Consider the following 27,397-nt stretch of genomic DNA (forward strand, 5'->3'; position numbering starts at 1 on the left):
AATATTTTTATAAACAAGTGGGAAATTAATAATTTTAAAAATTAGTTTTTTAAATAAAAAGAAAAGAAAAAATTACAATTTCTTACTCAATTTTAATTATTTAAAAAATTTATTAAATATTCGTTTGGAATCATAATTTTATAATGGAATTTTCTTTTTTCATGACGTCATAAATGTGGTAAATTAATTTTATAAAATTAGTTTTTTTTTTTTTTTTTTTTTTTTTTCAAAAAAACGTAACTATTTAAGGGCTATATTTTACAACAGCTCCAACGGCACAACACACCATTTTAGCGCGAATACTCAAAGCTTAAACACTCAGGTTCCTTCTTCCTCTCTCTCGCTCTCTGTTTCTTTATTTGAATTCCATCTTTTACTCATCTGATTCAGCGAAGTTTTGATTGGATTTTTCCGATCAGGAGCAGAGCGACGGAGAGAAGATTTGCCGGAAGAAGATAGTGAGATATGGCTGCCTGTACGATGACGATGGTTGAGAAAAACGCTGGGATTGAGGCTGTGATCGGAAAGTTTGATGTCAATGTTGTGTTTTCCGAGCCTCTGCTGCCTTTGCCGGAGATCAACACTGTCGTGGATCTCAAGGGACAACAACACGCAGAATCGAATCAGAAAGGGAAGAGGGAGATTGGGCTCGGCAGAAATGCCGTCGCTACTTGCTTCCCCATCACCGAGCCTGACGACAATGACGAGTCTACTGGTGACAAGGAAGCGTACATGGCTAGCGTATTGGCTCGCTATAGAAAGAATCTCCTCGAGAGGACTAAATATAATTTAGGTTTTTAGTTTTTGGAAACCTAAATCTTGTTTCCGTTTCGGAAATTGAAATTTTCGTTCTTCTGATTTGGATTTGTATCTCTGCTCTCTGTTTTAGGTTACGCGTATAATTTTGACTTCGATTATGGTGCTCTGGCGCCGTTGCAGCATTTCTTCATTAACAATCTTGGGGATCCGTTCGTTGAAAACAATTACGCTGTGCACTCGAGACAGTTTGAGATTGGAGTGTTGGATTGGTTTGCTCGGCTTTGGGAGATTGAGAAGAATGAGTATTGGGGATATGTTACACATTGTGGAACGGAAGGAAATTTTCATGGGATTCTCGCCGGGTTAGTTTCATTGAGTTTGATTTCCTGTGTTCATACGGTGTTAATGCATATTTAGTTTTAGCAGTAGTGAAGCTTTGGGCATTGGTTCTTGTAGGAGAGAAAATTTTCCTGATGGGATTCTGTATGCTTCTGGGGAATCTCATTATTCCGTTTTCAAAGCCGCTAGATTGTATAGAATGAACTGTGTGAAGGTCGGCTGTCTGGTATCTGGTGAGATCGATTGTGCTGACCTTAGAGTCAAGTTGCTTGCCAACACAGATAAACCAGCTATACTCAATGTTAATATTGGTAATTTCTGTCTCTTTCTTTATGTTTTCTACTACAAACAGGGGAATATAATCGTTTTATAGGTGAGAATTGAGTGGATTCTTGTTGCAGGAACCACGGTGAAAGGAGCTGTCGATGATCTTGATCTTGTGATACAAACACTCAACGAGTGTGGGTTCTCTAAAGATCGGTTTTACATCCATTGTGATGGGGCGTTGTTTGGATTTATGATGCCTTTTATCAAACGTGTAAGTCACTTTCTTGCATACTTGCAATTTTTACTAGAACATGTTTCTAGCTTCGCCGACAGTTGATTGTATGCTCAAATTTAATTGTATCCAAGATTGAAAGTCAGGTTGATTGTGTATTGGCTTGGAACTTGATTGTAATTTGTGAGATCTCACATCGGTTGGAGAGGGGAACAAAACATTCCTTATAAGGGTGTGGAAACCTCTCCCTAGTAGATGCGTTTTAAAATCGTGAGCCTGACGATGATGAGTAACGGACTAAAGCAGATAATATCTGCTAGAAATAGACTTGGGCGGCTACAAATGGTATCAGAGCTAGTCATAGAACTGTGCAAGGCACTAGTTGGAACAGAGCTAGATCCTCTTCATAGTAGACACTTTAGTAGGACTAGACAAAGTATGACGCGTTTTAAAACCGTGAGGCTGAAGGCGATAGATACATAACAAGCTAAAGTAGACAATATCTGCTAGTGGTTGTTTCTTCGATTTGAGTCCTGCTTTTGTAGACTTGGAGCACTTCCAATGAGCTAAGCTCTAAATGCTAGTTAGAATTGGCACAACCACCCTCATCCCTCTTTGGCTGTATATATAACTATCGATTTTTCTTCCACACCAAGTTACAGCTTTTTTTTCTTCTTGGGTTTTTCCTGCTGCCTTCTAACTATCTCAGGAAGAGTGGTTGTTTATGCAGCTACTACTTTCCTATCTTACCTTAATTCTTGGTTGCCAACTATATAGAACTGTATTTTATAGTTAATCCATCCCCTGTTGTTTTTTCGCAGGCACCAAAGGTCTCGTTTAAGAAGCCCATCGGAAGCATCAGTGTTTCCGGCCACAAGTTCCTCGGATGTCCAATGCCTTGCGGCGTTCACCTCACAAGGTTGGAGCACATAAATGCCTTCTCCAATAATGTCGGGTATCTAGCCTCAAGAGATGCCACAATCATGGGAAGCCGGAACGGCCATGCTTCTATCTTCCTCTGGTACGCCCTCAACAGAAAAGGCTATAAAGGGTTTCAAAAGGAAGTCCAGAAGTGCCTCGGAAATGCACACTACCTGAAAGACCGACTTCGTGAAGTGGGAATTAGTGCAATGCTGAATGAACTGAGCAATACAGTCGTGTTTGAACGACCTCAAGCCGAAGAGTTCATTAAGAGGTGGCAGCTAATATGCGAAGGAAACATTGCCCATGTTGTGACAATGCCGAATGTTAGCCAAGAGAAGCTGGATGATTTCATAGCTGAATTGGTCGAAAAACGCTCAATTTGGTATGCTGATCAGAAAGTTCAACCTCCTTGTTTCGCAGCAGCGTTGGGAAGTCAGAACTGTGCTTGTAAGTTGCACAGGATTTGATATGCTTTTATGGAAACTGTGCTCTGTCGTATGCCTTATACATATATAGTCGTGTGCTTCGAGTATCATATTTATATGGTTATAGGCGTGTATTCCGTGTCCAATAAATATTTTGGAAACCCCACTTTAAGAAATGATATATAGTATATGAAAAAATTAATTTAAATGTTATATTCATGATATGTGGTGGAATAAGTAGTGGCCCAAAAATATATGTTTCGAGTCCAATATGGAAGCCTTTTTTGGGCCTTCTTTTGAAGCCCAAGAAAGAGGATGGCCCAACTTGTAGTTTGGGCCTTTCCAGAAGCCCATAAACTATATTATATAAAACAAACCCGTATCAAACCAATTTGAGTATAGCTCAAATAAGTTTCGATACCGATTATATAAACAATCCATCATCAAAACAGAACAAAAATTGAAAGATTAAAATTTAGACTCGTTAACTAACCTATAATTTTATTACCACGTTAGATAAGATCGATGTTAAATCCAAAATTTAAAACCCGATAGAACAGAATAAATTTGATGTTTATTATATTCATTATTTTAACGTAACTCCTTTTTAAGGTTCAGACATCACAACACATTGACTTTTTAACTACGTATTTTTCACTCACTAATGATAACAAAAGAATTGAAGCGACAATTACAAATCACGTCACTTCTTTTTTACGATACTTACCTATCTTATATCAGGGTACTTTATAATTAAATATTTTTTAGATAATACACGTATAATTATAATATTATATTAATATTGTAATTTAGCTAAAATTAAGAAAAAATTAAGATAAAATGGGTATAATATAGATTTGGTTGAATTAGATAATGATATAGTTGGTGGTGGTAGTCACGTGGATTGCACACTCTTGAATAATTTTATGTGTAATCCTTCATAATTTCCACTCTCTATCAAACTTTGGTGTCATCCTTCTCAGCATTCCAATATAAAATATTCTTTTGTTTTGTATTTTCTTTGAAACGATACAAATATTCTTTAAATTATTAAATACCATAAATAAAAAAATAATAATAATAAAAACACATGGACCCAAATATTCAAATATCTTAAAGTAGGGGCCCCTTTTTGCAAACATAATTTTTAATGGGATTTTTCATAAATCAAACCATATTCCTTTTGGCGTTTTTTCATAAGCCTTCTCTTTCGTGTTTAGTTTCAGTCTGATTCTTAATTGGAATGTTCGTCTAAAAAATTATTTATAAATAAAAATAAAATAAAAAAGTTGGTTATCGGTTACCCGTTAAGTAGTGATTATTGCAATTGTTTACCTTACCCGACATTTACGAATTATTTAACATAAGATTTTTTAAATCTTATATGAAATTTCAATTTAATTATTAATATTTTAAAAATATAGGTTCAAATTGTAATGAAAAATATAATAATATATTATATATTTATGAAATAATTTCTCTTTCTTTTATCTTTACCGGATATTTACTGTTTTCATTACGACCCTCCGTTACAAGAATTGAAATAAAAATATGGAATCAAAATCAATCAATCAAAAATAAAAAATAAAAAAAAAACTTTTATCTTTCAATTTAGAGAATTTTTTAATTTCGAAAGTTTATAAATATTTAAAGATGAAAATTAAGAGATCAATATCACTATTTCATGTAAGCGGACGTGGCAACGTATATTTTTTATTAATTAATGTAAATAATTTTACACGTTAACTGTCACGTTAATTTTCATTTTTTGAATAATTTCAAAACGTATGCATATTATTAATTTATGTAAATGATTTTACACGTTCACTGTCACGTTAATTCTCATTTTTTATTATAACGAATAATTTCAAATTACAATTTTTTTTTTGTTATAAATAAAATTTTTTAATCTCGTATTTTATATAATTTGACCACATCACGATTTTAAACTTGTCATGCAGCGAAATCGGTACTCATCCATATATTGTCTTCTTTTAATTTTTCTTTTCGGGTTTCTCCATTACGCTGTATTCTCAGGAAAGGCTTTCACACCCTTTTACGTAATGTTTCGTTCTCTTCTACAATCGACGTGCGATTTCACAAATAGTGCTATTATATATATATATATATTTTTTTTTATGGAATATTTTAGCTCTTCACACTATTTTTTTTTTCTTTATTTTGCTTTTCCATTTTTTTGGATCCTTTTTCAAATATAACTGAAAGGCCCTTTATTTATTTATTTATTTATTTATTTATTTATTTATTTATTTATTTTGTGTTACATAAAAAAAATATATGAGGGTGTTAATTAATTTATAAAAGTCACCGACGGCAGATAAAAAAGGATTTATAAATTCATATTATTTATTAATTTATTTATGGTTTTGGATCTCACTTTTGTATTATTAAAGCTTCAAATCCTTTTCTTAATGCTTCCTTTTATAAAGTTTTTTATTTTTTTATTTTTTTGAATTTTCCAATTATTCTAAATTCTCATTCATCCTACTCTTAATATATTCTTCCATCTCCATTTTACAGCTGGCAAATTTTAATGTCGAGTTAAATTAAAACAGTGTTATATTAAAATATCGTTATTTATAGCTTAAACTATTATAAAATACGTACTTTCTAGAAAGATTTTAAATGTGTTGAATGTGATGTCCCACATTGGTTGGGGAGGAGAACAAATCACCCTTTATAAGGGTGGGGAAACCTTCCCTTAGCAGACGCGTTTTAAAGCCTTGAGAGGGAGCCCGAAAGGGAAAGCTCAAAGAGGACAATATCTGCTAGCGGTGGATTTGGGTCGTTACAGTTGAACTAGCCCACCATGTTTGATCTATCCCGCAATCCCTTGGATCTCTTACAACATGGTCTGGTCAGGTTACCTCTTTCTCGTGTCTTAAGCAGACTAACATGTACCTCCCATTTACTCAAATGACGATTTGCTTTTACTTGAAAAAACATAAACCAGCTCTATCGTTACTCGAAAGCTCTTCTTTTTTTACTCAATGTTTTATCATTATCCGATATCACGCACATTTCTCCGTTCTTGGTCCATTTTAGCCCCGCCCATCATTGTGTATGGTTTGCATAAATTTTGACCACTATTATTGGAAACATTTGTTCATGGATATACAAATGATATGCAAGAATCAAGATTTTGATTATTGAAGCATTTTAGAAAGCCTCAAATGTCTTCCTTTTTTTAAAAGAAAAAGTTTGTTTCTTTATTTTGTCATTAATTTTAGTGGCTCTTGTGTATGAACTCCACTTTTGTTTTTCCTCCATAAATACCCTTCTTCAAGGCGTGTGTCCTCCACAATTCTCCTTCAATCTTCCCAAAAATGGAGCCAAACAAGTTGAATCTAACCAATTTGGAGCAACAATCCGGGTCCGAGATCCAAACCAATGAATTCAACTACTCAAAACGCGCACAATGGCTACGCGCCGCCGTGCTTGGTGCCAACGACGGGCTCGTCTCGACCGCGTCGCTTATGATGGGAATTGGAGCTGTGAAACAAGACATCAAAGCCATGATCCTCACCGGGTTTGCCGGGTTAGTCGCCGGTGCGTGTAGCATGGCGATCGGCGAGTTTGTGTCGGTTTACTCACAATTGGACATTGAAGTAGCTCAAATGAAAAGAGAGAAGCTACAAAGAAGAAATTTAGAAGGGCAAGAGCAAGACAGCAATGATGATGAGAAGCTACCAAATCCACTCCAAGCCGCCGCAGCCTCCGCCTTGGCGTTCTCCTTAGGAGCAATGGTGCCACTATTGGCAGCTTCGTTTATAAGAGAGTATAAGGTAAGGCTTGTGGTGGTTGTGGCTGCGGTGACGTTAGCGCTCGGCGTGTTCGGGTGGTTGGGTGCCATCCTTGGAAAAGCATCGCCAATCAAATCCGCCTTCAGGGTGTTGGTCGGAGGTTGGTTAGCCATGACTATAACCTTTGGCTTGACGAAACTAATCGGAGTAAGTGGACTCTAGCAGCTCTAATCACGTCAAGAAATATTATATGAAAAGCTAGAATATCGTCATTTACGATTTTATACTAAAGATCAAAGAAGGTATCTGTATTATGTGTCAAATAGTTTTTTTTTTTAAATTCATCTAAAAAAACAAAAAAAACAAAAAAAACAAAAAAAATTAAATAAATAAAAAGGTTTTTTTTTTTTTTTTTTTTTTTTTTTTTTTTTTTTTTTGTACATTGGAAAGAAAAAGAAAGGTAGGGGTGGCGTGTAAATTTCATTAAGTTTGTTACAATTACAATAAAATAAAATAATAATAATAATAATAATTAAAAAGAAAGGCCTTTGTTTGATGAATATCGTGTCGTGGTTATTAATAATCATAATAATATTAAATAAATAAATATTAAATTATATTAATTAATTAATTAATTAATAATAATAATAATAATAATTAATAATAATAATTATTATTATTATTATATATGGTCTACATTTAAAGATTTTAGTTAAGCATACAAACAAGTTCGTGACGATTCAATAATTATGAGATATATTCTTTTTTTTTTAACTAATTCGGGTTTTTGACGTAGATGTCAACGATTTAAATCACCTCAAATTAATAAATTATTTGTCAAATTCGAACAAGTATGACGTGGAAGTCAACTCAATAACTTACCCTACTAAGTTATTTTTGGTCGTACATTCAACCATGGTAAAATTTTAATCTTACATAGGTATTTAATATCGGTTGAGATGTCATTTTTTATTTATTTAACCATTTAAATAAATAGATTCTTCATGAAATTTTAAGATCAATAAATAATAATTAATTTCCAAAAATTAAAAATTAATGAGATTTAAAATTCAATATGCTAAAAATTTCTAATATTACATGAGTTTGTGTTATATTAATATAAGTTCCAAATAATAAGTTGATGTTGGAGGAGTAATTGGGTTGGGCCCAGCCCACTGCGGATCAAATTAGTGACTGAAGTAATTTGATGGGCCATGACTGAGGAAGAATAACGAGGGTTGGGCTTGGGCCTGGTTTAAACTCTTATTGAACCCATACCCAATCCGAACTGGATCGGGTCGTTAAAAAATTCTACCCGACCCTTATAATTCGGGTTGGATTAGGTTCTCGGGTTCATGGTTAATTGGTGTATATTTTGTACATTTATTATTATTATTATTAAAATTAGTATATTAAATTATAATTTTGTATGAAATTGGATTAAAAAGTTGTGGGCCGAAATTGAGCGCAAGGATTTTGTCCTTCCTATGCCTAAAGCGCAGCTCCGATCATCGACGACGCTGGTCCGATTCAAAGCGGTCGCCATTTCCGGTGAAAGAAGCAAACTAATCACCCTACTTCTACGACTCTACTTACACAGGTACAAACCAGTATTTCTGGTTATTTTTGTTACCATTTTCTATCGAACGCTTTAATTTCTACTTGGAACTGAACTTCCAGTTCCAGCGACTTTCTCAAGCTGCCTTATGTTTTAATGTTCTGGATTTTTTATTATTTGACTTCGGCATGTGGAATTCGAATCTGTTTTGCGGCAATTAGTACTTGTACTGATTTCTTAGATGATGTATTTTGATTATGTGTTTGTTCCTTTTGTACTGATTTCTTGTTTTAAGTGTGTCGGCTCTGGAATTGAGTTGCCGGTGTTTGTTCCTTATGTTTTGTTGGGCACTGATTATGGTTGATGGTGTTATGATAATTTTTGCAAATGTGATGGATTCTGTTTGCTTGTCATTTTGCTCACCCGACCTAAACACAAAACAGATTAAGGCATATACATTAAAAATTTCTATGCTGGCTGATATTGACAAAACTAGGTAGTGAAGCAAAGACATCTTTGTGGGGGAAGTTTGAGAGTCAAAGTAAGAAATGATTGCACCAAAAGTACAAAATATCATTTCTTTTTCCGGATTAGAATTTTCTGTAGTAATCCATGTAATTCTATGTCTATCATTTTATTCAAAAGAAAGACATGAAAATCTATGGGAGCTTGGTCCTTGTAGTGGAAAAGGCTATAAAATATAGAACTATTTGTAGTTGTATGATTGGGAAGAGAAATGTCTACGAGAATGTAGCACGTTAGACTGGGATATTACATTCCTTTAGGCAGTGTTTGATTCTTGGATTAGATTTGTAGAATCTAGGATTAATCTTGTTTTTGATCCATGTGTTGTGTATAATCTAGGATTAAAAATATATGAAGTTACAAGTTTGCTAATCCGGTCGACTGCATAAACTAGAGCCAATAAAATTTACATTTTACAATACAAGCTAACTTTTATAAGCACATTACCAACCATAGATTTCATAAATCTAGGTTTCTATGATCCATTTCTTTTCCAATGCAAACAAGCTTCCTAGCATATGAAAATACATCAAATAGTTCTGTTAAATAAAATCTTCTTTCATATGGACGTGATACTCATATCCACTGCTTCACATAGAATTTCAGAACTTAATTAACTTGCAGGCAATCCACCTTTGGTTTGTTTGATCTAACCGTTGTTTGAATGCTCTGTTAGCTGTAAATATTATTTGTTCCTTTCAATTTCACCATTGGAATGTTTCAGTCAGCATTGCACTAAATATAGGAAATCTGTTTAATTGCTTTCGTTTACTTTTCTCGTGGCACTTTTTTTTTCCTTCTTTATCTGTTTCATTTAGAATCTCCTTATTTTCATTTTAGTTATCTTCCAACAGGCTTGTCTCTGCTACGAGAGTCAAGATCCATGATGGCATTAGAACCATAGCATAAGGATGTTGTTTGAAGTACTGCAGAAGTCCAGGCATTGGGATCCTAGGCTTTCTTCTCCTTATTCCCTCAAATGCTTCCCAAGGAACTTTTCTCTATGGTCAATGAAGAAAGACCCAGACCTTGAATCAGCTCTATCTCGTAATCGTCGATGGATTGTCAATAATCAAATCAAGAATATCGTCCTTCGTTGCCCCAATCAGACGGCACCTGTAAAATTTCTCCAAAAGAAGTTTAAAACCCTCGACTGTCAAGGAAAGGCCCTTAACTGGCTGAAAAAGTACCCCGTCTGCTTTGAAGTTTATCTCCACAATGATGAGTACTATTTTCGGCTGACAAAGAGGATGATGGCTTTAGTTGAAGAGGAAGAAACTGTCAAAGATATGCAGGAGCCTGCTTTTGTCGAGCGGTTGGCAAAGTTGCTGATGATGGCTTCGAATCAGAGACTAAATGTTTTAAAACTTGGTGAATTAAGGCGGAATTTTGGGCTCCCAGATGATTACTTGATAAGAATCGTTCCCAAACATTCTGATATGTTTCGAATTGTAAATTATACTGGAAAAAGAAACTCAATGGAAATAGAACTGGTCTCTTGGAAACCAGAACTAGCAATTTCCAGCATAGAATCTTCAGCCTGCAAGCATGGGGTTGAGCCAACTTTCTCCTGCTCACTGCCAACGACTTGGGTACATTCGTGGGAAAAGTTTCATGAATTTAATGCCTCTCCATATATTTCACCATATGCGAACCATGCAGGGTTGGTGAAAGATACAAATGAGATGGAAAAGAGGACAGTGGGGTTGATCCATGAGATATTGTCGCTGACATTATGGAAGAAAGCATCAATTATGAAGCTTGGACATTTCAGCAGGGAATTTGGTCTGCCATTGAAGTTGAATGCGTTGCTGCTTAAGCACCCTGGCATATTCTATGTCTCAAACAAGTATCAGATTTACACTGTTCTTCTTAGAGAAGGGTATAGTGGATCAGAACTAATTGAGAAAGATCCACTAGTGGTTGTAAAAGAGAAGTTTGGAGAACTGATGCAGGAGGGACTTCATGAATATAACAGGCGACATCATTTGATGAATTTAGAAAAGAAGAGAATGAAGGGGATGCTTTTGGGTAGATCAGAAAAGAACAAGAGGAAAGATTCTGAACCAGATGATCTTGATGATCAAGGAAACAATCTAGGAGGTTTACTTGAGCCAGAGGAAAGAAAAAGATTTTATCAGTCTCTCTTTGATGATGGTTCTGCATGACCTACACAGATTCGCGAGAACTTCATATAGTTCTAAATTTTCTTAGTCGTTTGTCGTAGCCTTGCAGCGCCTTGTTTCACCGTTTCTAACGTTTATCATGACTTGAGAACTTCAATCAAAATTCCAGGATAGGATTTTTAAAAACAAAGGTAAATATTCTGATTGCCCTTCGTCAATCGATATATATGTTGCAGTTATCTGCGTGGTACCATTCTTTGGTTGGAGTCCTTTCTTGTAATTGAGCACTCATTTTGCGTGTTTTTTTTTTTTTTTTATGCACTTACACATACTTTCATAAGAAAAGGAAAAGGTAAATATGGTATTGATAGGTTGTAGATTTTTTTTTTTACTGCAGATCATTTGCTACTTATCTGATCACTATGTCAGCGTCGTTTAACATTATCATTTCGAAATGACTACAGGAACTGTCTGTATGCCAAACCTGAATTTGTATAGTAATCCAGGAAATGGAATGTTTCAACTTAATATTTGTCTAAAGTTTGGCAGGGCGGAGCTTTTTAATCTCTTCAAAGCAACGAGTTTTGCATCAATGGAGTTGAATTGTAGATGAGTTGTCTTCTCTGTCATGAGCAAACTGAAGCTGCTATAAAGTGTCGAGGAGAAATTTCTGATTTAATGAAGAAAACTATGGCATGAGATTGTGGAGAATGAATATTTACCAAGGGGACACAACCATCTCTAAACTAATTTGGGTGAGCTGGTCGACAGTCCAGTTTTCAGGTCAGGACTACTGATTCTTGCCTTACCAACATGATTTAAATGTATAATAATATAGACGAATAAATCAATTCCTGAATTGAAAAGCTATCCAATTCATCTACATTTTTCATATTCAAGAACAAATTGAAATGTATGTTTCATTAATTTGTAATCTTTATTTCTTCTTTATCAAAGTCTATTACTGAGTAATTCTTTCGTAGATATATTTGATAAGATATATAGGTCTGAAAAGTCAATAGGAAAGTATCATAGTAGTTCCCATTTTTTTCTCATCTCCCCAGTTTGCAGCCACTTCCCCATGATATAGGTTCATGGTAGAGTAGAATAGTGTTTGTGTTAGTTGTGTGTTTGTATGTCACTGGGCATGAAATCTACTTGGAAACAAAATGAAACAAGTCAAAGTGACCCTAACTTAGCTCTAACTGACATGTACTTCCATTGAGGTGGAAGATTCAAATCCTCGTAGGTAATGGTTACAGAGCTCATTCGAGATGAAAAGTTAGCAACCTAACAGATCAATTCATGATACTAATTAATCAATCAAATTTCTTCAACTACTTGTAGAAGTAAACAGAGTTCAAAGAATCCAACAAAAACAAGTTTTTTCATAAGGACGAAGACAGAAGAAAAACAGGAAAAAACAAAAAGAGAGAGACCAAGCAAGGTTTGATTCTCTATGACTTCGAAACACAATTTCAAATTGCGTATACTTGGCCTTGTATGCAAAATCTGAAGGCAAACTCACTCAATTTGTGCAGCGAATTAAAATGTCAGAAAACTACAGTTACTCAATATATCAAAACAACTAGCTAGTTATCTATTTTATGTAATAGAACAGCATAAGCATAGCAACTAAAGGATAAGCCTAGCCTATGAACGAAGTTGAGTTCTTGGAAGTTCTGAGTATGTAGGATCCTCAAACATTCCTGCTCCAGTCGACTTGATAGAGAAGACAAACAAGAAGTTGCCATTAAGGATGCACGCAAATGAACTTCCAAACTGATAGTTACACAGTCCTCAGTGGAGGTGAAACCAATATGACACCATCTCCTCTAACAAAAAGAAACGGGACAGTACGCCTAGAAGTCTGGAGAGGAAAGTAGACAAATATATGAAATCTCAACTGAAATATACACGAGAAATGCTGGAGTTAAAATATCAAGTATGGATAGGCACAATGAAACAGCTTGAGGAACACAGGGTATTCTTTTCCTTTGGTTTTAAACTTCAAACATTTGAGCAATAGTATTTATTTCCTTTAAAAACGCAATGTACACTAGTAATCCAGTGTTCACTACTGTAAACTCACCTGATCTACTTGAAAATGGGACCAACTTAGTATTCAAAATTATCTTCTGCAGAGTAGACATTGATACAAAGTTACAAACAACACTGATGCAAGAAAATGAGCATACCCGAACGATCTCTTCGTAAGTCTCGTCATCAATTTCTACAGTAGTAACAATTTCTTCAACATCGCCTAGAATCATATTAAGATGTTGATCATAAGCCTGCAAAACATCATGATAGTCAGGCAACAGAAAGTAGTTAAAACTCCAGGAAAGGTAAATCTCAGTAATGGACGATTAAAATGAAGAGATCAAAGCTGAAAAATTTGCATTCACAAAAGCATCTCAAAACTAAAAATGCAATAGAAGAGTCCTGGTATCAGTTACTACTCATAATCTGCATCTGTGGATAAGTGGATCACACAACCGACCAGCCAGTGTAACAGTTATTTTGTTAAAAAACCAGATCTCCACGTGGAATATAACAACCCAAGACTAACGCGGGTAGAATATTGTCCTCTTTGGACTTTCCCCTCAAGGTTTTAAAACGCGTTTGTTAGGGAGAGTTTACCACACCCTTATAAGGAATGCTTCGTTCTCCTCTCTAACCGATATGGGATCTCACAATCTACACCCTTTGGAGGCCCAACGTCCCCGCTGGTACACCGCCTAATGTCTGGCTCCAATACCATTTGTAACAGCCAAAGACCACCGATAGCAGATACCACATCAACCGCTAGCGATGGGCTTGAATTGTTACAAATTGGTATCAGAGCCAGACACTGGGCAGTGTGCCAGCAAGGACACTAAGCCCCAAGGGGGGTGGAATGCGAGATCCCGCATCAGTTAGAGAAGGGAACGAAACATTCCTCAGGTGTGGAAACCTCTTCCTGAGGAATGTTTAGATGCGTTTTAAAACTTTGAGGGAAAGCCTAAACTTTGAGGGAAAGCCTAAATACGACAATATATATTTGTAACATTCGGAGTGTCTGATGAAAATGAAACAAAACACCATCATAATACTACATCTCTAAAGAGAATAAGAAGCAGACCATACTAGAATAATCTTCTTGCTACTTAATTTCCAATAGGTAACACCAAAGACCTCTGTAGAATGCGTCTACTTAAACGTCTAATACTTCTTACCTTTTGGGCAATTCTTCCGAATTTAAACAATACCAATCCCTACAACATAAAGAACTTTGAAACCACGCCCGCCCCATCGCAAACGCAAAAACTCAATAGAAGAAGGCTAATTGCTTACTGTCAACGAAATGAATGTAAACAAATTTCAAGGGAAAGCCATCAAGTAACCAAAACGATTACAAAACCCTAATTCTCCAAGACATTCATTTGATCAAAAGAAAAAAGAAAAAAAAAAAACTAGAAAATTCAACAATTAGGGTATATATATATATAACATAATTAGAGAAAAGAAACAGAGAAGATAAGAAAAAAAACTGGAAAAAGAAGAAGGAATGAAGCAGGATGTTGGTAGTGTACATGGAGTTTGCCGCGGAGTTCACGATCAGAGCGAAGCTTGACGTAAATACGCTCATCAAGACTCAACCTTATGAGATCCAACGGCTCCTTGACAGTGCTTTCTTCCTCGGTCGCCATTTCCGCTGTCTCCAAGCTCTGTAATCGCAAACTGAAGAGTGGGGTTTATGAGTCACCCATCCCTACAATCATCGGTTTGGGTCGAAACCGAATTTCAGTCCATAACCAAAATGCCAGCCTCAATAGCCCAATACAAATCATCATTTCTCCTTTTTTTAGACCCGACCCGACCCGACTAGGATCCAAATAATTTATCATTGGTCCAAAAATTCTCTCTCTCAAAATTTAGATTTTGCATTAAAAAAATGTATAAAATATAAGATTTACAACATTCGTAGGAGGGTTTTCATCATCCTAGAGGCACACATTTTTGGATTAGATCAAGTTCAATTAAATGAAAACTTCGTGAGTTGAGTTGGTTTATGGAATTTTAGACCATTTTGAAAGTTTAACTCTTCCTTAAAACAAAACGGTTACTTTTTCATCCCGAACTAAAGGTAAAGTAAGAATATTTTTTCTTTTTGAAAAGATATTATTGAAAATTAGGAAAGTTAAAAAAATACCAACTTTAAAGAAATGCTAATATCGGTTAGAAGTAAGATATGGAAAACGTGATTGTCAGATAAAACAAAAACAAAATCCCCTTTAAACTGGAAAATAAGAAAAAAAAGGAAGGGAAAGACAAAAAGTTTACCCCTAAAGGAATGCTTTTTAACACGCAGTTGAGTGTAGAAAAACAGGAAAATAATGGCCTGGGAATCAGAGGCTTCAGCCAAAAATCGAAAAAAAAAAAAAAACTGACGCTAATTCTAGTAGACGAGATGCTGCTCAAACATGTCCTATGATTTACACAGCCCAATAGCAGGAATCCAGTTTTTGTCATGATTTGTGACGTCAATTTATAATGTCTCCCCCGGATCCTCCCATTCATTGAACCTGTATAAACAAAACCTACGCATTGCTATTGGCTACTCCGATCGGTTCCTTCGCCCACCCATTTGACATTTGCCCATTTTCTCTTCTTAAAATACAAAACCCCACATCCCCCCCCCCCCGACCCTTTTCCCTTTCTCGATCGCCACGCACAGCCAATAAGCGCCAGGATCTGTTACTCTTCACCTCTTTGCCTTGCTTCCGCTCTCCTCCTCCTTTCTGGGTTTTGGTCAGATAAGTGCTTTTACTCCTTTGTTCATCGCTTTGCTTTGAAGGGTTCTTGCTCTTATCTTCCCCTTTTCTGATTTAATCGCTCTTATTAATTATGGGTTTAGTCATGTTTGAAGGGTTTCTCTTGATTCCTTTGGTTTCTGCCCAAATGGGGTTTGTTTGAAAGAAAATTCCCATTGTCTAGTGGGGAAATTTCGACCTGGGTGTGCCTTTTTTTCCATTCTTTATCAATAGGGATGATTGTTTGGTGATTTAATAGTTCAAGGTTCATATGAACGATAGGATTCTGGACTATGCGTTTTTGGGTATGAGATGAAATGTTCTTTTGACATATATGGAAGGTAATTTATCACAAGGAGGGTTGATTCCAGGAGGAACCTCTTATGGAGGTCTCGATTTGCAAGGACCCTTTAAGGTTCATAGCCAAGCACAACACTCTCACGCCTTACACCAACAACATCATCCTCATACTCGTCAGGGATCTGCGGCCAATCCTTCCATTCAGGAGGGATTTTCACTTTCCATGGGAGTTGTACAAAATTGTGACCATGCCATGTCTTTGGTAGATTATAACAAGGGAGAAAGGTGTAAAAACTCGGCTAGTGACGAAGAGCCGAGCTTTACTGAGGATGGTATTGATGGTCATAATGAGACGAGTAAGGGGAAGAAGGGATCGGTATGGCATCGCGTGAAATGGACAGATAAAATGGTGAAGCTTCTGATTACAGCAGTGTCTTATATAGGAGATGATATTAATTCAGATTTTGATGGGGCTGGAAGAAGGAAATGCCATATTATACAGAAGAAAGGTAAATGGAAATTGATATCAAAAGTCATGGCTGAAAGGGGCTATCAAGTTTCACCTCAGCAGTGTGAGGATAAGTTTAATGATCTCAATAAGAGGTATAAGAGGCTCAATGATATAATTGGGAGAGGCACTTCTTGCAAGGTTGTTGAGAACCCTGCACTTCTTGATGTTCTTGAATATTTAACAGATAAAGAGAAGGATGATGTGAGAAAGATTTTAAACTCGAAGCAACTGTTCTATGAGGAGATGTGTTCTTATCATAATTCAAATCGACTTCATCTGCCCCATGATCCTGCTTTGCAGCGTTCTTTGCAGCTGGCTTTTAGAGCAAGGGATGATCACGATAATGACGAGCCAAGGAGACACCAAAATGATGATTTTGATGAGAACGAACATGATGAAACTGATGAACGTGATGATTTTGAGGAGAATTTTGCACCTCATGGGGACAGTAGACGATCATTCGGGGTATTAGGAGGCTCAGTGAAGAGGCTAAGACGAGACCAAGACCATGATGATACTCATGCCTGTGGCAAATCCTTGAGTTCTCATGCTCACGCACAAGCACAGTTTGCTCAAGCTGATACAGCTCACTTAGAAACTGAAGGTATGAAGGGTTCAACATCGCAAAAACAGTGGATGGAGCTTCGTTTACTTCAATTGGAGGATCAAAAGCTTCAAATTCAAGTTGAAATGTTGGAATTGGAGAAACAGAAGTTCAAGTGGGAGAGATTCAACAAGAAAAAGGACCGTGAGTTGGAAAAAATGAGGATGGTAAATGAGAGGATGAAGCTTGAAAACGAGCGCATTGCACTCGACTTAAAGCAAAAGGAAATTGGCTCGGGATTTCATTGATCGGCTGCTATAATCCGAACAAAGTTTATCAGGTTGGAAGATTTTCTTTCAATTAATCTACTACTTTGAATCATTGAGCTGCTGTTGTTTATATATTTCTGGTTATGCGAGTAATGAGAGTTTTATTTGGGTATTTTTACATTGCCTTCATCTAGCATGTAAAGTTAGAAAGGTGACAATACAAATGGCTGCTTTTCACTGTTTTTCCTTTACTTATGTGGAATCTGTCGTGGTTGAGGAATATGAAGAATGGTTGATATGTGCCAAATTGATGCCATTTCTCTGAATTAATTCCACAGTTTTGGTCATTCTCTAGTATACAGATGACTGATTACATGTTCTACTGGATTATTGAGCTCTTTAAATGGAGAATTGCATACTATCATCTCTCAATGGATTTCGTGGTTCTTTCTTTGTTCATTTTACGTTTTCGATAGTCAAATATTCATAGCTCCACCGTGCATTATGCTCGTGGATCATCTCCTCTAATTCCCTATGAGGCTTCAAGCTTCGTGAAAGAACCAAAGTCTTGGGTTATTAATGCCTCGTTTGATAACTATTTCATTTTTTTTTTGTTTTGATCCATGGTTGTGGAATGAATTTCATTTTGTAGATAGAGAGGATCTTAGATTTAGAGAAGTTGTAGCATCTCTGACTCTGAGGTTGTTTTTCCCTTTTATGTATACTGATCCTACAAGCACATTTCACCATCATCCACGGTAACTTCCAGCCCTGCTACGAGTTCGCTCGGGGAATTCCTGCTTTGGAAACAACTGCTTGTATTCTTATATTCTCATTAAGAAATGTTCTCATGTAGATATCTTTATTTAGTCGTTCCTTTTTGGTTTGGGAGTTGTCAGGTGTGAGATCCCACCTCGATTGGGAAGGAAAATGAAACATTATTTATAAGGGTGTGGAAACTTCTCCCTAGCAGACGCATTTTAAAAACTTTGAGGAAAAACCCGAAAAGAAAAGTCTAAATAGGACAATGTCTACTAGCAGTGAGCTTTGTTCGGTTTGTTGTTAATACACTAATAGGTGGGAAGAATTAGTATAGTTCAGTGCAAGATTACATTTTCTTTTCTTGGCACTGTTTGCTGCATCCATAACACAGTCATGAAATGCTGACTTTATCATTTGAAGTGTTATGAGAGCGAGCGTCGAAGTTCCATTGTAAAAACATACAAGCACAGTGGTGCTCGAACAAGTCGAAGCTCCCAAATCACATACTTTACAAACCTTGATGACCATGCTTGAAAATTATGAGTTAGCACGAACTGCATTGTGAGATCCCACGTTGGTTGGGAGGAGAACGAAGCATTCTTTATAAGTTCAAATAGGACAATGTCTGCTAGGAGTAGGCTTTATAAGTTTAAATAGGACAATATCTGCTAGCGGTAGACTCGAACCGTTACATGCATAAAGATTAGCCCATCAGCTGGGGTGAGTGTTGTTGTGTTTGTGATGTTCAAGCAGGTCACATAGCAATGGGAAGGCGGCAGGAAGGGTAAACCCTGGTGATGTGTTCAGCTGGAGCATTCAAAGCTACAGATTGGTCATGGGGTGCAGGTATTAAATGCTCTTCCCTTTTTGTCTATTTTAATCATAATGGGCAGCAAAAGTATATAATTAAAATAATATATACTTGAAATTTACATATTATTTTAATTCAAGGTTGGGACCTTATTCTAAAAATATTTAATATGCTCACTCTCCTGGCAAAAGCATAGGGCATATTCATAAATATAGACATATTCCTTGGTTAGTGGAGTTTGTCTATGTTTATATAAATATCATTATTATGAAATTATGGTATATATAATATAGTATTTGTGACAAACCAAAACTTGTCCCTAAAGATATCTTATAAGAGAGATATGTAATTCCCAAAATGCCCCTATTTAATGACCCATATGCATTGTCACCTACCCTTCATTAAACACCTACTATACTCGTTCAAATGAATTAATGAATTCGATTACTTCCCTAAAGACGTATAACTTGTTCGTCTGATTGTAGTGTTGTAATTTTATCCAAAAAGTCAAATGTTTAAATCTTCATATGTTGTTGAACTAAAAAATTTACTTTTTTTTTTTCTTAGAGATTTTGGGGTCGATGAGTTTTTTTCGAAAGATTTTTTCTATATATGATGTAACGTTCTTGGTGTGATAAATTTAAAGTATGGAGATTTGACCAATTAATTGTAAAGAAATGAGTACCTTAATAGAGATGTCCATGAGGCGGGGCAAGGATGAGGCCTTTCCCATCCCCATTCTCGCTACCTATTTCATTTCCCATTCCTACGTATTCCTCATTTATTTTAGCGGAGATCAGGTTCTCCACGAGTCTTTTTTTTCCGTTTATTATTCTTTTTAAAAAATAATTATTTAAAAGTTTTTCAATTTTATAATCTTTGTTAAAAAAAATTGTAAAAAAATTCTTAATTCAATATATTTATGAAGCAAACAGCAACATAATTTTTCAAATTTTAAATTTCAATATTACAACCTGCTTTTTAACCATAAAAAAAATCTACAAAAATTTAAATTTCAATATTACAACCGATTTAATAGTTACAAATTATTCGAGTATTACGTTTCAAATTAACTAATTTATTTTTTACTATATACACACATATACATATATAAATAGGCGGGGCAGAGATTCGGAATATATTCCGCTGGCCCCATTCATCTAACATAAAAAAATGTTTCCCACTCCCTCCCCCATTCTCGATTTAAATGGGGAATTCCCTATTGAATGTGGGTCTTGCGAATAAAATGCACATCTCTAAATATCTACCGTTATGATTAAGCTGCATTTACATCGACCTCTTCGTTTCATGCATTGATTATGATCTATATGGCAAAGCAAAAATGTACTTCTTTTTCATATGTTAAAATGTATAGGAAAAAGTACAGTACTTAAATTGGGAGAATTTCGTAGGTACCCCTCCTATCTATTTATTTATTTATGTAACACATACTTTTATATTTAGATATCTAAAAGTATATTGAATTTTGTACTTAGCTTGTTGGACACTCCATACCCTAATAATTTAGTAAGTCAAAGTTCCCAAAAAAGCCAAGTGCAGCAGCCTTCATTCATGCCTCTTTTATTAAAATCAAAATAAAAGCATTCAATTTCATACTCATTATTACGTAACACTTTTAATTTACTCAAATTACACATAAATCTATTCTTATCTTACAACTTTATATATATATATATATATATATAACTCTACTTAAATGTTACATCGACACATCAAAATAGCCAATCAAGATCATCATGGCGCACGTTTTTCTTGTCCGGGTAGTTACAAAATTTTCAAAAGATCCCGTCATCTAACTTACTATCAACTCGACAGCTCGATTCTATAATAATTGTGTCTTTCATAACAAGTTCATGTATGCTCATCAATTGTTATTTATAGATTAGAAATAAATAAAATAAAAATGGAAAAATAATATAATATGAAAATTAATTGACGAATTAAAAAATAAAATTAAAATTTGAGGAAATTATTAAAAAAAAAAAAAGTAGGGTATTATTATATATTATGGCACTGAAATTTTATATTTATTAATTTAGAGTGCTTTAAATAAAATAAATAAAATAAATAAAATAAAAAGAAGTAGATGGAATAGAAGGTGTCGATATTCACTGAAATTATGGTTTAGTCCTTGTTTTCAGCTGACACTCAATCCATTTCCCAACGCAATTCCATCCATACCCTTCATCTTTCACTCACTGTCACCACCCACGTGCCTAGCATGCTGTGGGCATTCTCGTCATTTCACATCATCCCGCATGCCCCACGTCAATTTCCAAAATTAGTGGGGTAGTTTTGGTAATATTCTCTTATTTTTATATTTACCCAAAGGTCCAACGTGGGTCCCACTTTCTTTTCTTTTTTTAATATTATTATTTAAAATTTATTAAAAATAAAAGACCCTATTTAAATATATAAATTAAATTATATAAAAGAGATAGTATTTTTAAAGAAACAGGAAAAAAAAGAAAATAAAATTTTAAAATACGTCGGCGAAAAAAGGGTTTTATTTTATTATTGCCCTCCACGTAGATTAATGACCGTATGATTAATTAAATGACGTCATCCTTCGTCAAATGAACGATAAATAGATCCTTCCACACAGAAAAAACACTGATCTGCCACGTACTTGATAACTGCTTCCTCCCCTAGGCCCCACCTGCTCAACGCCGTTTACGACGTAACGTGCTGTTAGTTAGCCGTTAGTTTTGAAAATGGGACAAATGTGTAATCCCCTCTCTGCCCTTACTCTCCCAACTTCTGTTTTGCCAGCTAACGGACGATGGCCTCGGTTTAACTGTCAACTGTCCAAGGTTAAAAACGTAAATTCGTATCCACAAGTGATATATTTAGGAGTATTATTTCTTCAACTACCCTTTTTTTATTTCTTACTTTTATTTTTTATTCATACATTATCTCACTTTTATATATATATATATATATATATACATATATATATATATATTATCTCTATCTTGGTATGTCGTCACTATTTTTCATTTATTTCTTAATATATGTAATAAATTGTTTCTTTCCTCGTTTAGATTATTATATAAATTTAAAATATATAATATTTTTTTTCTTATTTTTTAATGATCGATAACAAAATTTGAATTATACATGTGGCTATGAGCCCTCAAAACCTAGGTTCAATGACCCAATTGTTATGGGTGCGCTCTACTAATGAGCCAATACCCGTATGCCAAAAACTAGAGAAACCTCACTCCTCTCGTTTTTTCTGTCCCCATGTCCACCACATAGGAGACATAGGGACTCGTAAAACAGAGATCCTAACCGATATCAAAAATTCAAATATGTATTTTTTAAGCTTTTAAATTTAAAAAAAAAAAGTTTATTAATTTGAAATTTGAAGTTTTTTTAATAATTTTGATTAAAAATCCAAAATATTTTATAACAAAACCCAAGATCTTAATTTAATAAAGGTCTTAATAAAAATAAAAATTGAAAGGAATTGAATTGTTTAATTAAACAAGAACGACAATAAAGTAATTAAAAGAAGAAACTTTATTATTTAATTGTAGACATACGCAGTTCATCGGCTCGATTTAAGAGAAAGGAATTGGAAGTCTGGTCTTGAAGAGAGAGAGAGAGAGAGAGAGAGAGAGAGAACAGAGGACAAAAAAGTTGTGGCTCTTCTGGGTTCCCTCGTAGCTAAAGAAGAAACGGTAAGTAGCTTTCGGTTCGAACCATGGCCGCCCTCTGAACATATTCATCGCTTCGATTCTGTGTTGTTTTTGTTCTAATCAGGGAGTTTTTGATATCAATTTCTTGTGTTTGTTGCTATCAATTGATTTTGTTGAGTGATTCTTGTTCGTGGAGGTTCTTAGTGGGTTATCTTCAAATGGGTCCTGCCCCTATCCTCTTGGTGGAGCAATGATTCCAAAAATTTCCTTAGTGCTTTTGCTTTTTGTGGCTTTTCATGTTCATCCAACACTTTCTGAAATCTATGCCCATTTTGTTTCAATTTTATTGGAATTCTCTGTTGGGTTTAGTTTGTGTTTAGATGATAGCATTGTTGCTGTGTTTCATTGGAAGGCTCCTGTGTTCCTTATCGATCTGTGGGAGATTTAGTGGTAAAACTCTTTGTATTTTGAGTATCATGTAGGGTTGTTTTTTGCACTTGTTCTTCCTACTTTATCTGATCAGTGTTTAGAATCAGATTTTTCATTTCCCAGTTCTTTTTTGCAGTTCATCTTTATATTTTTCGTTACTTTCTTCGAATTATCAAGTTGAATCGAAGTTAAAGGACGCATAACTGAATGTTGAAGTTTACTGGACTCTTCAAGTGAGATCCCATATCGATTGGTGAGAAGAACGAAGTATTCCTTGTAAGGGTGTGGAAACCTCTCCCTAGTAGATGCGTTTTAAAATCATGAGACTGATGTCGATACGTAATAGTCCAAAGCGGACTATATTGGATAGTGGTGGGCTTGAGCTATTACAAATGGTATTAGAGAGGACTTTGGACTCCCAAAGGGGATGGATTGTGAGATCCCACCTCGGTTGGAGAGGGAACGAAGCATTCCTCATAAGGATGTGGAAATCTCTTCCTAGCAGATGCGTTTTAAAACCGTGAGGCTGACGGCGAAACGTAACGGGCTAAAGCGGACAATATCAGCTAGCGGTGGGCATGAGCTGTTACAAATGGTATCAGAGCGAGCCAGTCACTAAGCGGTGTGCCAGCGAGGACGTTAGACTTCAAGAGGGGTGGGTTGTGAGATCTCACATCGGTCGGAGAGGGAACAAAGCATTCCTCATAAGGGTGTAGAAACCTCTCCCTATAAGACGCGTTTTAAAAAAATCGTGAGGTTGATGAGGATACGTAATGGGCCAAAGCGGACAATATCGGCTAGTATTCCTCATAAGGGTGTGGAAACCTCTCCCTAGCAGACACGTTGGACCTCCAAGTGGGGTGGATTGTGAGATCCCATATCAGTTCGAGAGAGAAACGAAGCATTCCTTATAAGGGTGTGGAAACCTCTACCTAACCAACGCGTTTAAAAACCGTGAGACTAATGGCAATACGTAACGGGTCAAGGCGGACAATATCAGCTAGCGGTAGGCCTGGGCTGTTACAGTCTCTAGGAAAGTTCTTATCCGGAAGCAGTGTCGACTGATCAAACGAGCTCGGGAAACTTCACGATATCATGTTGGATGCACCTTTTTTCATGGATTTTTTGGGTTGTTCATGAGTATTAGTATGATTCTTTGTGGTAATAAGATTCCATATTTGAATATTATGTTAGTATAGAGAAAGTTTGATATCAAGTAGTTTGTTGCAAAAGATAGAACCAACAAAAGAGCGGTATTTTATGCGCTTTAGGTCCATGTGATGTTTGCTTTATGTTCTTTTGAAGAATCTTCTTTCCTTGCTTTTTGCTTTACTATATATCTCTCCTTCCTTTTCTTTCTTGCTTATTAAGTATAGCAGATGGAAACCAATCAATGTTCAGTGGATTTGCAGATGGATTTCTGGTCATCCTTCAAGCACCTTTTCGTTCGTACCCTCTCCTCGACGCTACATTAACACGACTAGGCGCCTTTTGTCGAACGGGGTAGATGTCATTCCGAAGCATACTTCGTGATGTGCGGGATGGATTTGGAAGCTTATCGAGGCGTAGTTTTGAGGTGAGGCTGTCTGGAAATTCCAGGGGTAAATCTCATGGACCAGTTCATGAGTTTCATGATGAACCTCTGCTAATTCAGACTAGTCGATGGGCTAGCCTTCCGCCCGAGTTATTGTGCGATGTGGTTCGAAGACTGGAGGCTAGTGAGAATACTTGGCCTTCTCGGAGAAATGTTGTTGCTTGTGCTGCTGTGTGTAGGTCATGGAGGGATATGTGTAAAGAAATGGTCAAAAGTCCTGAGTTCTCTGGGAAAATTACGTTCCCGATCGCCTTGAAGCAGGTCGGTAGATGGTTTTCTTTTTAATGGCTGTGAAGCGATGTTCATATAGAATAACTATTCTGTTCTGTGTACTTCACACTCTAATTGTAACAGCCAAGCCTACCGCTAGCATATATTGTCCTCTTTGGACTTTCCCTTTCGGGCTTCCCTTCAAGGTTCTTAAAACGCATCAGTTAGGGAGAGGTTTCTTCACTCTTATAAGAAATGTTTCGTTCTCCTCTCCAAATGATGTGGGATCTCACAAGGGGGCCAGCGTCCTCGCTGGCACACCGCCCAGTGATCTCACATCGGTTGGAGAGGGGAACGAAGCATTCCTTATAAGGGTGTGGGAACCAATCCCTAGCAGACGCATTTTAAAACCTTGAGGGGAAGCCCAGAAGGGAAAGCCCAAAGAGGACAATATCTGCCAGCAGTGGGCTTAGGCGGTTACAATTAGAGTGTTGGATTGCCACGTTCTTGGTCGTGCTCGGACCATGCGTGTATGCTTGACTGCTCAATGTCATGCTGAGATGCACTTTTTTGTTTGCAGCCTGGGCCACGTGATGGAACTATTCAATGCTTTATCAAGAGGAACAAATCTAATTTAACTTATCATCTTTATCTTTGCCTTAGTCCTGGTAAGCTCATTTTCTTAACTATGCAGAATCTTTCTTTTATTTTCTACAATTATGAACTTAAATTCCTTGTTGCTTTGCTGCGTTCTATCCCTTGGCTTAGCACGGTCACGGGTTAATATCGAAACTGTAACGGCCCAAGCCCACCGCTAGCAGATATTGTCTTATTTGGGTTTTTCCTTTCGGGCTTCCCCTCAAGATTTTTAAAATGTGTCTGTTAGGGAGAAGTTTCCACACCCTCATAAAGAATGTTCCGGTCTCCTCTCCAACCGATGTGAGATCTCACAGTCTACCCCCCATTCGGGGCCCAGTGTCCTCGTTGGTACTCGTTCCCTTCTCCAATCGATGTGGGACCCCCCAATCCACCCCCTTCGTGGCCCAACATTCTTACTGGCTCACCGCCTCATGTCCACTCCCCTTCGTGACTCAGCCTCCAGGAGGCTAGTGCATCGCTCAGTGCCTGACTCTAATACCATTTGTAACAGCCCAAGCCCACCAACCAATGTGGGATCTCACATAAACGAAGCTTGAGAAAGTCTCGGATATGACTCGAAACCAATTTTACTTGTATGTTTGAAAAGGAACTAGCTTTTTCCATGAGAACTGTAACATGATCGTGGAGAAATGTCATGTCGGTCTTCAATAAGAAACTGAACGTTTATACAAGTTTTGCCTGCTCGTACTATCAAGTTCTTACCACGAAACTCTAATATGAGAAATAAGTTGACTGATTCGAACATTTGAACTTCTGTTTGGCTTGACGAAACCGCTTCCGTGTTAGGATTTCCTTTAGTTGCTCTATCTAGCCCTGCACATGATGTTTTGAACATTAAACCATTGCATAATCATGCAGCTTTACTTGTTGAAAATGGGAAATTTCTTCTTTCTGCAAAAAGAACGAGGCGAACTACTTCTACGGAGTACGTTATATCGTTAGCCGCAGACGATATATCAAGATCGAGCAATGGTTATATCGGAAAGCTAAGGTATGCTGCTGATGAACCTTTAAGTGTCAAGTTCATTATATGTAACTGAACTGTGGTTGGTTCTATTTCAGATCAAATTTCCTGGGAACCAAGTTCATTATATATGATACACAGCCTCCTTACAACAGCAACCAAATCCCGACGCTTGGCCGAAGCCGAAGATTCTACTCGAAAAAGGTCTCGCCGAAGGTCCCAGCTGGAAGCTACAGCATTGCACAAATTGCATACGAGTTGAACGTATTAGGTACAAGGGGACCCCGGAGGATGAACTGCACCATGTACTCAATCCCCAATTCATCTCTTGAGCCAGGTTGTTCGGTTCCAGGCCAGCCCGAGCTCAATCCTCGTCCCCTCGAAGACTCATTTCGTAGCATGTCATTCTCCAAGTCGATCGATCATTCCACCGAGTTCAGCAGCTCCCGCTTCTCTGATGTTGCAGGAATGCTTGCTAACGAAGATGGCGAGGGGAAGGATCGACCCTTGGTTCTTCGGAACAAGGCGCCTAGATGGCACGAGCAGTTGCAGTGTTGGTGTCTCAATTTTCGTGGGAGGGTGACGGTTGCATCGGTTAAGAACTTTCAGCTGATTGCTGCAACCTCAGCTGGTGCAGAAGTGGCAGCAGCAGCAGCAGCAGCAGCAGCATCACAGGCACCTCCACAGCCCGCCCAACCTACGCATTCCGACCACGACAAGATCATTCTTCAGTTCGGAAAGGTCAGTAAGGACATGTTTACGATGGATTATCGATATCCACTGTCGGCATTCCAGGCTTTTGCTATATGTCTCAGCAGCTTTGACACTAAATTGGCATGTGAATAGACCAAGAAAGACACCCAACACTAAAGAAGAAACAGGATGATGTGATTTGAATGCACTTTGTTGTATCAAATTAGAAACTCTCACTCACTGCAAAGAAATTAGAACAATTTCTTTCCA

General features: G+C 36.6%; 6 protein-coding genes across 13 annotated transcripts; 5 read left to right on the forward strand and 1 right to left on the reverse strand.

Annotated features, from left to right (window-relative positions):
- Window positions 1–362: 362 nt before the first annotated feature.
- LOC111809006 (alanine decarboxylase) lies at window positions 363–3,165 on the forward strand. The gene is made up of 5 exons (XM_023695299.2): window positions 363–793; window positions 890–1,121; window positions 1,216–1,409; window positions 1,500–1,636; window positions 2,419–3,165. Exons 1-5 carry the CDS (start codon window positions 466–468, stop codon window positions 2,986–2,988), a joined length of 1,461 nt encoding a protein of 486 aa, XP_023551067.2. The 5' UTR covers window positions 363–465; the 3' UTR covers window positions 2,989–3,165.
- A 2,826-nt stretch (window positions 3,166–5,991) lies between these two features.
- On the forward strand, window positions 5,992–7,118 carry LOC111808999 (vacuolar iron transporter homolog 4). Its single transcript, XM_023695288.2, has one exon. The coding sequence runs from the start codon at window positions 6,294–6,296 to the stop codon at window positions 6,930–6,932; it is 639 nt and encodes a 212-aa protein (XP_023551056.2). The 5' UTR covers window positions 5,992–6,293; the 3' UTR covers window positions 6,933–7,118.
- A 1,029-nt stretch (window positions 7,119–8,147) lies between these two features.
- On the forward strand, window positions 8,148–12,392 carry LOC111809240 (Ubiquitin carboxyl-terminal hydrolase family protein). 5 transcript variants are annotated; one of them, XR_015411485.1, is made up of 4 exons: window positions 8,148–8,310; window positions 9,648–11,110; window positions 11,461–11,702; window positions 12,267–12,392. XR_015411485.1 is itself a non-coding variant. In XM_023695658.2 (2 exons), the coding sequence occupies exon 2, from the start codon at window positions 9,705–9,707 to the stop codon at window positions 10,959–10,961; it is 1,257 nt and encodes a 418-aa protein (XP_023551426.2). In that variant the 5' UTR covers window positions 8,148–8,310; window positions 9,648–9,704; the 3' UTR covers window positions 10,962–11,172. The 5 variants fall into 5 exon arrangements, 1 of the variants encoding a protein (XP_023551426.2); XR_002817194.2 differs by lacking the exon at window positions 12,267–12,392 and having other exon boundaries at window positions 9,634–11,110; window positions 11,461–11,878; XR_002817192.2 differs by lacking the exon at window positions 12,267–12,392 and having other exon boundaries at window positions 11,461–11,878.
- Window positions 12,222–14,717, reverse strand: LSM3A (Small nuclear ribonucleoprotein family protein). The gene is made up of 3 exons (XM_023695659.2): window positions 14,495–14,717; window positions 13,118–13,213; window positions 12,222–12,789 (listed from the first exon to the last, which is right to left on the reverse strand). Exons 1-3 carry the CDS (start codon window positions 14,609–14,611, stop codon window positions 12,709–12,711), a joined length of 294 nt encoding a protein of 97 aa, XP_023551427.1. The 5' UTR covers window positions 14,612–14,717; the 3' UTR covers window positions 12,222–12,708.
- Window positions 14,718–15,380: 663 nt separating this feature from the next.
- Window positions 15,381–17,686, forward strand: LOC111809238 (sequence-specific DNA binding transcription factor). The gene has a single exon (XM_023695653.2). The coding sequence runs from the start codon at window positions 16,050–16,052 to the stop codon at window positions 17,376–17,378; it is 1,329 nt and encodes a 442-aa protein (XP_023551421.1). The 5' UTR covers window positions 15,381–16,049; the 3' UTR covers window positions 17,379–17,686.
- Window positions 17,687–22,463: 4,777 nt separating this feature from the next.
- LOC111809239 (tubby-like F-box protein 8) lies at window positions 22,464–27,397 on the forward strand. 4 transcript variants are annotated; one of them, XM_023695654.2, is made up of 5 exons: window positions 22,464–22,619; window positions 24,419–24,861; window positions 25,391–25,478; window positions 26,329–26,461; window positions 26,533–27,397. In XM_023695654.2, exons 2-5 carry the CDS (start codon window positions 24,514–24,516, stop codon window positions 27,278–27,280), a joined length of 1,317 nt encoding a protein of 438 aa, XP_023551422.2. In that variant the 5' UTR covers window positions 22,464–22,619; window positions 24,419–24,513; the 3' UTR covers window positions 27,281–27,397. The 4 variants fall into 4 exon arrangements, with proteins under 4 accessions (XP_023551422.2, XP_023551423.2, XP_023551424.2 ...); XM_023695655.2 differs by having other exon boundaries at window positions 22,473–22,619; window positions 24,408–24,861; XM_023695656.2 differs by lacking the exon at window positions 22,464–22,619 and adding an exon at window positions 22,635–23,027.

Source organism: Cucurbita pepo, chromosome 13 (genome assembly GCF_057944985.1).
Source record: "Cucurbita pepo subsp. pepo isolate OVF chromosome 13, ASM5794498v1, whole genome shotgun sequence".
Taxonomy (NCBI): domain Eukaryota; kingdom Viridiplantae; phylum Streptophyta; class Magnoliopsida; order Cucurbitales; family Cucurbitaceae; genus Cucurbita; species Cucurbita pepo.